Raw genomic sequence first — 11,452 nt, 5'->3', positions numbered from 1 at the left:
TCTCGAAACTTTCAAAAATTAATTGTTGACTGCCCTCGATGTCACCCACACGCCGGACGAGACAGTCGACATCAGATTTCATTTTCGACAATTTAGTCACTGCTTTTCACAGAAGATTTTATATCATCTACGGATTTCATTTTTGAGGCTAGGTCGTCTATTTCAATATGTATACGAGGAGGGGGTACGTAGTTATACCGGGTGAAGAAGATTGTTATAATTGAAAATGGTGAGGTTACTGTGAAAACATACTAACTGGTTTGGGATTTGCGATGGCAAACTACTCGCTGTTGACTAATTACACGACCCAGTACTTGAACTTGTTGTTTGTGACACACTCAAATGGTGGACGAATCTGCGAAGACAACTCATATTTTGCCTTTTTATTTTGTATTCGTTTCATCTTTGCTGGTGGCTACGTTGGTCGAGTTATTAAAATCACAAAACAAAAAGTCCATACTCAACATTCCACAACTTATATGTCAACACAGCACACAATAATCAGGAGGACAAACAACACGTCTACGTCAATACTTTTTTGGAAGGATTTCAAATAATAGTATATAAAATAAGCGTGGGAATCAACTTTGATATCAATACAATTAAAGATTGAGATTGAACACGAGTGCGGCCACTTCTATTTTAGACAGAACCATCTGAAAAGTGACGTTTGGTTACTTATTTGATAGATTTTTCATATCTAAGCTTGAATTTGAACGTCTTTTAAGACCAAATCAGTTCATATATTTTACAAAACCTAATTGAATCGACTAAAGTAGCACTTTTAAGTGTTTAAAAAAATGTCAAAATTCTTTCATCAGATGTACTTCAAAATTTTAGGCCAAACATAGCAGTTACCGGACCTTCTCCTTTGATATATACCTTTCATCATTAATTCATATATTGATATATATAAATCTTTCGGCCAGGTGAGCTAAAAAAAGGCATCTTATAATTAAATATGAAATAGTTAAAATAACTAGCTTTTGCATAGACATATATGTATACACAAGCATAGTGTTTGTTTTAATTACTGGATTTGATCTTTGCAATAACATATAGGTTTGAGCTTTTGATATCCAACACAATGTGACTGGGTTCTATATTTGTTTGTTCTGCTTACATCACCTAAAAGCTTTATACTGCTTCTATCAGAAATATCTGTAAAGCGTACTGTTGCCTCAAAAAGTGCAAGACCTGGAGACGTTTGAAGCAAAATAAGATAACGTTGTTCAGTCTGTTTTTCTGGAGAATAAAAGAAATTTAACACAGACGTCCGACCAAACTCGGCATGATTCTCTAGACCAGATTCTATCTTTTGAGCATCGATTATTTTGAATAAACTTAACTTTGAACATTTGTCTTTAACTTCTGCAAGTTTCTCGTTGATTGAGTTTACAGCGAATTCAGACAATATCTTTACAGTATTATCGTTCACAGAAACGTTCCGGGCAGTGTAGCAAGCACAAAAATGTTCGGCTATAGAGGCATCTGCGCATGTTCTGTCCTTAGGAATATTTCTAAATAAACTAATTCCTCGTGGGTATGGGCGAGATGTTATTTTGTATTTTTCATTGAAATCTCTATTGACAATATCCATTAATGTTTCATGGAGATCATATGGAGATGTCAAGCGATGTGTATTTTCCTCCAGATTTTTCTCTAAATGAGGATGTTTCTGTTTTAAAAGTTCAGGTAACACAATACTTAGTAATGGCATACGTTCTTCTATCCTTCCTATTGCAGTATTTCGAATTTCCTCGTTTCTTGGACCATGGTCACTCATAAAAATGAGAACAGAGTTTTGTAAATGACCGTATTCCTGAAGCCATTTGAAAAAGTTCACGGTATCATCGTCTACTAGTTCAAGAAAGTTCATAAACTCATGGGTCATTTCTGTTAGCCATGAGAAGGAAAATTTTGCGTAATGTTTGTACGTTGATATAAATTGCTTATAATGCTCCATATGAAGAACATGTTTGGGACGATCTTTGTAACATAAAGGGGAATATTTTCCAAGCTTAATGTTATGATTCTCTAAATACATCAATACTTTAAACATTTCTATATTAGTCTGTACGGGACTAACTTTCTTCTGAGCAATATAATATGGTCTTAAGTAATGATCTGCTGGTGGGTCTCTAAACCCTTTCATGTTGTTAGCAAATATAGATATTTCTGGATAGTCTTCACTGTACATCGTCACATAACCTCGCTTTGAACATTCCTTCCAAATGAACGGATATGGGTCGGTAAATTCTGACTTAAGATTGAGAGAAGGAAGTTCGGAACTGTATGATTGTTTTCCAGTAAGAACAGCAATTAAATTTGGATATGTATTGCCTCCTATCATTGTATATCCTTGCAATGTTGAACCATTAAGCTTCTTGTTGATAAAGTTCATTGTCTTTGGTAGTTTCCTTTCAGCAGCTAACCTTGAGACCGAATCATATCCGAAAATAAACAGGTTTAAAGTTTCCTTCGAGTCTTTTATTCCATTTTTATTTTTTAGAACAGTTTTGCTGTCTATATTAAAAAGAATTCTGTCTACAACTACTCCACTTTCTGTTTTGCAAATAACTTGAATTAAATCAGCAGGAATGTATACTGGAGGTTTGAACTGTATTTCTGGTAAAAAAGAAACATCATTTTCTCCATTGCGTTCTATAATGCGGTATGAGCACTCTAAATTGGAAAGTTTTAAACGTTGTTTGAGCGATATATTCAACCGAAGTAATCCTGTGTAGTCTATAAATACCAATGAAGGGATAAGATCACAAGAAATTGGTTTAGGGTGGTAGATAAATTTCATGATTGAGCTGTCGAAAGGATTCAGGTCGGGTAATGTACAAGTCGTGTTCACATTTTGGTGAATAAAAATTAACTGGACCGGCTGGAAAAATTTGTTCAGATAGTAGAGACATGTAACACTTGCAACAAGCAAAAAGAAACGGTTTCTTAATATAGCTTCTATCTTCCTCTTAAACATATTCTTTCCCTGATCTTTATATGCGTGACATCCATCCTACAATATAAATTTAAATTTTTTTGACTAAATTAACAAAAAATATTTGAATTATTAAATATAATAAACTGCTTCGCCAAGCGCAGCTGGATACGACCGCAGAGGTCCAACCCTGAACAGTTGGGTCAAAAATGGACACAATATTCAAGCTTGATACAGGTCTGAATTAGGATTGTAATTAAATATTTGACACATAGGTTTCTGACACAGAATAAATGTAGTCAAAGAACTTGAAATCGGTTGTATGATTTGAATTTATATTCAATTGAAGATTTCTTGCTGTTGTGCAATACACTGTGCTGTTGCACAATACTTAGTAAATCTGTTTTCAGACTATATACAAAGAATTAGCAAAATAAATTGTGAACACTAATTTTTTTTCCTTGGAAATTGAAGAAATTTTCTTTTTGTAAAATGTGGTACAAATTAAGAGACAAAGAGACATCCATACACTTAAACACAAGTTATAGTCTGAAAATTAGAAAAATGCTTGTTTTAGACCCTTATTGGCCCCTAATTCCTGAACGGTTTGGGCAATTACCTCCAAAATGAATCCCAACCTTCTACTTGTGGTACATACGACGTCTTATATCACCCATGTTGACCCCTAAAGATATCTAAAGTTAAAAGCCTATATGAATGTTCATATTGATAAAATGTAAGGAGCATATGCAGTCATTCGTGAGCTATATCCAAAAATAGTCATCTGACTTTCAACCCGAAAAGGACACACTATGACTATAAGTGTCATGTTGAAAGACAGAGATAATGCTATTATACATTTTGTGACAACTGTAACACACCGGGTACCCCGATCCGAAATCCCGGCATGGAGGTGTTACGAAATAGAAGTTCCTTCATAATATAAGTTCCAAGTGGAAGAAATATTCTGTAATATTATTTCCACTGGAACAAATATTACAGTAGAATTGAGAATGGAAATGGGGAATGTGTCAAAGAGACAACAACCCGACCAAAGAGCAGAAAACAGCCGAAGGCCATCAATAGGTCTTCAATACAGCGAGAAAATCCCGCACCAGGAGGCGTGTTTCAGCTGGCCCCTAAACAAAAATATGTACTAGTTCAGTAATAATAGACGTCATACTAAACTCCGAAATATATAAAAGAAACTAAAATTAAAAATCATACAAGACTAACAAAGGCCAGAGGCTCCTGAATTGGGACAGGCGCATAAATGCGGCGGGGTTAAACATTTTTTTTGAGATCTCAACCCTCCCCTATACCTCTAGCCAATGTAGAAAAAACAAACACAGTGACACAGCAATACGCACAGTAAAACTCAGTTTAAAAGAAGCCCGAGTCTGATGTCAGAATAAGTAACAAAAGAAGCAATTATATTATAGTAAATAAAATGACAATGATACATAAATTAACAAAGGACTACTAGCAGTTACTGACATGCTAGCTGCTGACCTTAATTAAACTGATTGAAAGATTATGTCTTCATTATATGGATATCAAGCACAATCCCTCCCGTTAGGGATTTAGTATCATACCATCATAAAATATATGAGAAGAACATAACCCGTATCATGCCAACAATTGGTTTTAGAATAAATGTGTTAATTTCCGATGCAAAGACCCTATAAGTGAATCAATATTAAAGCCAAAATATGCCATCTTTAATGACCTGTAAACAGTATCGTAACTATATCCTTTCTTAATAAGTCTGTTTAAAGGTTTTGTTAGCTTTAGAGGTGAATGCCGACATCTTTGTGCTTTGTAAAGAATATTACCATAAAAGATTGGATGTGAAATACCTGAACGTATAAGATGTCTGCATGTTGATTCATATTTACGAATGATGTCCTTGTACCGATGATAAAATTTAGTAAATGTTTTGACTAGTTTGTGATATCGATAACCCTGGTGTAATAATTTTTCATTAATACATAGATTTCTTTCGCTAAAATCTAATACGTTGTTACATACACAAGCGAATCGTACAAGTTAAGATATATAAACACCATAAGATGGTGACCTTGGAACGTCACCATCTAAAAATGGATAATTAACAATAGGCAATGAAAAGTCATCTCATTTATCATAAATTTTGGTATTAAGCTTACCGTTAATGATATATATATCAAGATCTAGGAAAGGGCAGTGTTCCTTGTTAGTATTAGCTTTATTTAAGGTTATAGTTCAACAGGATAAATTTCTTTAGTGTACATACTGAAGTCGTCATTATTGAGAGCCAATATATCATCCATGCAAATATCTAAAATTATTATTAAATTTTTGTATCAGATGTGGTTTTGACGGGTCTTTGCTGATTTTAGTCATAAATTGTAACTCATAACAATACAGAAACAGGTCCGCAATAAGTGGTGCACAGTTAGTCCCCATTGGAAATCCGATAACTTGACGATATACGGAATCTCCAAAGCGAACAAAAATGTTATCTTGTAAAAATTCAAGGGCAGTTATAGTATCAAAGCATGTCCAATTGACATAGATCTTTTGTTTGTTGTTACTAAAAATGACCTAAAAGAGTTTGAACATATATATTCGCATTCTGACTTTTAAAATGCCCATTTAATTAGGTGTGTGAACTTTTTCTTAATAAGAATATGAGGCAAAGTGGTATATAGGGTAGAAAAATCAAAACTTTGAACAGATTCAAAATCACCAATATAAGCATGCAACTTATCAAGTACTTCCAACGAATTTTTTACACTCCAAAAGTAATTAATTCCACTATTTTCAAAGGCCTTATTTGAACAATTTATTATCAGGATTTTGATTGTACCAAGTGTACTAGTAAGTAGAATAGCCAGTTTAGTAGTGGAACAATGGCTTGAAGACAATGATTCAGATTTAACTTACCCACCGTTACAAACTTACATTGATTGATCCTCGGGATTCGGATCCCTCCGCGGTTTCGGATCGTGATACCTGGTGTGAGTATAATCTGACACACAAAGTCAAAGCAATATATAGTGTTACATAAATAACCAGGATGGTTCATCTTTCTCAAAATGGCACAGATATGTTGGCATCTAACATTCGTGATGTTATAAATTCTGCTCTAGATTTGCCGAAACGTACCCGTCAGCAAATTTCAAATCGACACGAGGCAAAAACTACCAACATACAGGTAGAAATGGCGAAAATGGGCGTGGACGAAGATATTAGCAGATATTTTTAAATTGTTTACTTTTTTCCAGAGACATGTATATACTGTGTATATATATATGTCTCTGCTTTTTTTCCTTGCAGTTAATTGGTTGAAATTGTAAAATTAACATTTTAACCAAAATCCTATTAGTATTGTTTATTCTTTCATACTGCCAGGAACATATATATTGATCTACTGTTCCCAGATACTGCTTGTAAAGATATTAGTACATACAAATTTAAAGTGGATTTAAAAAGATGTCTACAAAATGAACACTGGAATGGAAAATATTTTCGTGATCACAAATAAACGTACGTGAAAAAACTGTCAAAATAGCGGGTGCAATTTGGGTACCCGCACGTTATATATATATTTATGTACGGCAGGCGTATGAATTTTCGAGTAAAGGAAGCGGGCTGATTGTACTAACAATAGAGTTAGAAGTTCCGTTAGTATTTAAAGTCGTGCGTGCACGAGAAAAGTTATCGACAAGGGCGGAGACCATCTAACGAGTAATACGTATTTGTGTATAGGGAGAGATATGTCAGACAGTGAAGTAGCCAATAAGGAGTCAGTTGAACCAGACAGAAATTCCGACGAAGACGTAACTAATGCAGATTTGTTTTCCTTGTTCAAGACTTGCATGAACGGCAAGTTGGCTGGTATTGAGAGAAACTTTGCCGACAAAACTCACAGTCTGGCTAAGAAGGTGAAGAATGTTGAGACAACGTTTCGTTTCAAAGGTAACCAGATACAATTTGAATTGAATTCTGACATAGTAGACAGTATTGAATGAAACGTTGCGTACATTGATAGTAAAAGGCCAGCTAGAGCTACGAAGCTTCTTGAAGAGTCGATTCATACACTTAAGAAGCGTAACAAGCTGATCCGGATAGCCGATAAGTCGGAGGGTGGCTGGAACACGGTTCAAGAGTATCTTTCAGATGATGTCGCCAGTAATTCAGAGGATGAAAAACGTATCAGAGCGGCAGAAAGTCGAGCAGTTAGGAAGATCAAGTCGGCAAAGACGGAGAAAAAACAAGGCAGTAAAAGACCCGCTGAAGCAGCAGGAGCACTAAGTCAAGGTACGCATAACGGCGGGAGCTTTATTCCTACTATTTCTACACAACAGCCCTTTCGTAGCAGCCAGGGCCAAGCTGGCCCCAGTAGACAAGCTAAGGCCGGAGACATGTGCTAGTCATGTGCCAACTTCGGGCACTGGGCTAGAGATTGCCGAGCTAAGGACAAAAAATCTGGATACAGAGGAGGTGCCGTTTAAACAGTATGGACCACACAGTGACATTTTTCAGGTACATGATAATTTAAACATGTTTAGCTCTTATTGTGATTATGAAGAGGGTTTCAAAACTATTCATGTAAAAGGTAGATTACAAAAATCTCTTAATATTTGGCAAAATATTGGAGCGTCTAATTGTATTCTTGATGTAATTGAAAATGGGTATAAAATTCCAATGAGAAATGAACCAGATAGTATAATTTTACAAAAAAATAAATCTGCTTTCAAGCATGACAAATTTGCAGATTCAGCAATTGAAGATCTTGTTATTTCAGGGTCAGCTGAGGTCGTTTCGGTAAGACCACATGTAATAAATCCGTTAACGGTATCTGTCAGTTCGAAAGGTAAGGAAAGGTTAATATTGGATTTACGTCATGTCAATAAGTATGTAGTTTTGAGTAGAATTAAGTTTGAAGATTTGAAAACAGTCAGTCAATATATTAAGTCTGAGTGTTTTGGTTTTATATTTGATTTGAAGTCGGGCTATCATCACATAGACGTCTTCAATTCACACAGACAATATTTAGGTTTTCAATGGAAAAACAAGTTTTATATTTTTACGGTACTTCCATTTGGTCTGAGAATAAGCGGTTATATATTTACTAAAGTTATCATACCGTTAGTAAAAAATTGGCGGGAAGACGGGATAAAAGTGGTTGTGTATTTAGACGACGGGTTTGGTGTAGTCGAAACGTCGGATATATGTACTTTACATTCTCAAAAAGTGAAAACAGACCTATTTAATTCGGGGTTTGCACCTAACAAAGATAAGTGCAACTGGAACCCATCTCAAGATTTGAAATTGGGAAAACTTTCAGTTCCAAACAAAAAACTTTGTGATATTGTTCAGTTATGCTATTTATTACAAACAGGTTTACGAGTTAAAATCAGAGATTTAGCCGGATTTTGCGGTAAGATTATCTCATTGAAGCCTGCTATTGGCAATGTAACACAGATTATTACGAGAAATATTTTCTCAGTGATCAATCAACGTGAACATTGGGATCAATTTGTAAACATTTTTACTTTCCCAGATTGTATTGAAGAGTTGAGATTTTGGCAAGAAAATATTTTGTCGCTAAAACCTTCTGAATTGTTTAAAATTTATTCAAATTTTCATGTATTTACGGATGCGAGTGATACAGGCGCTGGTGGTTTTGTCTCAGATTCAGCTTATATTTTTCACAAGATGTGGTTAAATCATGAGAAATTTAGAAGCTCCACATGGAGAGAGATTAAAGCGATACAAATTTGCTTGAAATCTTTAAATAAAGTACTTAGAAATAGTACGGTTACAGTACACACAGACAATCAAAATGCTGTGAGTATAGTGCGGAAAGGCAGTAAGGTTCCCGAGTTACAGAACTTAGCATTGGTCATTTTTAACATTTGTGTTTTACATATTTCTTTACACGTACTTAATTTGGTTCCCTCGGGAGCAAAACGAAAAAGCTGATTTATTAAGTAGAATAGTAGATGTAGATGATTGTGGTGTTTCCACTGATTTTTTTTAGATTTCTTGATTGATGTGGGGCCCACACAGTTTTGATAGATTTGCGAACACTGAAAACGCAAAAACTGAAAAATTTAGTTCGATTTATTGGAACCCCGGTACATCAGTTGTAGATGCTTTCACATGTAACTGGTCTTGTGAAAACAATTGGTTAGTACCTGCAGTTTCGCTAGCATCTAAGACAATTAACCATTTAGTTAAATGCAGAGCAAAAGGTACTTTGGTTGTCCCTAGATGGCCTTTGGCCTTTACTGTTTTATGTGAAGGAATACGTGGAAGACGTATTAGAATTTCATGAGAACGAAAGAATATTTGTACCTGGGAATAACTTGAATTCTAATTCGTTGTAGTTGCAAACGGAAAATTTTCCGGTACAGTTCTAGCAGTAAAACTGAATGCTTATGTTTAAAAACTTTATTGTAGAAAACGTTCGTCACTGGACATGGTATTATTTGGTCATTGGACTATGTTTATACAGATGTATTTTGTCACCGGACCTACTTTTGTAGTGTACTTGGTCACTGGACCTCTGAGATGTACCTTTTTAGGTCATTGGACCTTTTTTGTGTTCACCACTAGGTGACAGTTGGTCAATGGACCACACCTGACCATATTTATATATTTTAGTCGATTCAATGTTTTCGTTAAAATTTTTAAAGAAGGTTTTTTTTTCATCTGGTTTTTGGAATAATAGTGACCTTGTACAAGTTCAGAATTGAAAAGACTTTTGTCTCATTTACGTTCCATAGTAATTGACTCGAGAGCAAAGACTACTGTTTCCAAGTATGCTTTCGGTTTTAAGATGGTCACCGCACCTGACAGTCTCTATAATGGTGTTTGTCTTTATTAATACAGAAATAATTTCATTGCAAATATTTGAGACATACGTAATTATTTTTCGTGGCTGGTATTAGGGTCGTCAGAAAATTAGAAGCCAAGAGTACATAAATGATTTATTTTCGGTTGAACAGAGTGAATTGAGAAAATAATTATAGATAAATGATTAATTAATTATTAATTAAAATAATAATAATAACAATACGGCCAATGACTCCTATGATGAAGAGTGAGACACACTATTACTTGCAGTACTATAACACATGTGTTATAGTAGTCTCAGAGTACATGTAGTTATTAAAACGATACCATTTCTAGTACATATATGTCACATCGTAACCAACGAAGATCCAGTTCGATCAATAATGATGAAGCACGTATATACAGCAATAATGGTTACTAGTCTACATAACGTTTACTGAATTCTCATAGTTATCAATACTTACAAATGTATGCTCTCCCTTGTAACATACGGGTATCAGAAATATATTTATCGTATCGCATCATGTTACACTCACATAAATTACACACTACTTTTTCCATAATAATACACATAGCCCCGCAGGAATATGTGAGGGTCTCGGCGCGGAGGAATGTCATATTCTGCATTGTTCTGATAATTGATTATATCCCCAGGGAAACCGCATGTTCAAGGACATTGATGGTGAATTTGTTTGTTGTAAATCATAAACTTAATATCACAAAATGTGCAAATCTCTTGATGTGATAACAAGTGAGGGTGGACATGGGAGCACTTCATACAAGTTAAAATTTTAAAGGACAAGATATAAAGATAAGATAACTTTATTAGCACTAACACATTAACAATAAATGGTTATGGCAACAAAATACAGGAAAACTACAAATAACATATGTACAACGAAGGAGTGACAGTGGATAAGTATGAGAAAAATATATATATAAAAAAATGACAATCGAGTTTATTGTACCTTTTGACAATGAGTTTCTCACCAACAAGCATTCATTCAAATAGTTCACAACAATTGTTAATACTGTTGGGGAATTACTATTTAGAATTGATATAAGCAAGTTATATGATAAAGATTCTTAGAAAGTAATTTGTTGTTCAATAGAACATTATTTAATTTTTTAATGAGGTTATCTCTCAAATATTTCAGTATAGGAAGAACATTTTAAAAGAAAATGTAGTTCATCTTCAATGTCTCCATTGTTGCAGCAAAGACATATCCTAATCTTCTTCGGTATATTTAAATATCGCCCTCGTTCAACAGATAAAGTATGACCACTTATCCTTAACTTACACAATGTTGATCTATCACATTTGGATTTGCAATGATCAACATATGAGGGTCTTATATTTGGTTTATATAGTATATTAAAGACTTTTAATTATATTTTAATATCAAAAGGATTAAGATTAATAAAATGAAATCCAAGTTTTGAAATAAATTTTTTCATATTTATTATCCATGGGTTTTTTCAGTTGCTTTGTATATTTTTGGGGCAAGAGAATTATTTGACTCTAGTATATGGAGCCAATACTTTATTGCTGAAAATTCTATTCTGGTATATAAAGGCAATCTATTCAGCTCGGCTAAACATGTAGCATTTGATGCTTTGCAATGTACTCCTAGAATTTCTTTAATAAATTTAAAC

General features: G+C 34.3%; 1 protein-coding gene across 2 annotated transcripts; it reads right to left on the bottom strand.

The window, feature by feature from the left end:
• Window positions 1-368: 368 nt before the first annotated feature.
• Window positions 369-10,490, bottom strand: LOC127728584 (uncharacterized). Of its 2 annotated transcripts, none has more exons than XM_052236102.1 (2): window positions 10,261-10,490; window positions 369-3,025 (listed from the first exon to the last, which is right to left on the bottom strand). In XM_052236102.1, the coding sequence occupies exon 2, from the start codon at window positions 2,987-2,989 to the stop codon at window positions 1,031-1,033; it is 1,959 nt and encodes a 652-aa protein (XP_052092062.1). In that variant the 5' UTR covers window positions 2,990-3,025; window positions 10,261-10,490; the 3' UTR covers window positions 369-1,030. The 2 variants fall into 2 exon arrangements, with proteins under 2 accessions (XP_052092062.1, XP_052092061.1); XM_052236101.1 differs by lacking the exon at window positions 10,261-10,490 and adding an exon at window positions 10,124-10,249.
• Between the last annotated feature and the right edge of the window lie 962 nt (window positions 10,491-11,452).

This window comes from Mytilus californianus, unplaced genomic scaffold, assembly GCF_021869535.1.
Source record: "Mytilus californianus isolate M0D057914Y unplaced genomic scaffold, xbMytCali1.0.p SCAF_2, whole genome shotgun sequence".
NCBI classification, from domain to species: domain Eukaryota; kingdom Metazoa; phylum Mollusca; class Bivalvia; order Mytilida; family Mytilidae; genus Mytilus; species Mytilus californianus.
This window is presented reverse-complemented; position numbering and strand designations above follow the sequence as displayed.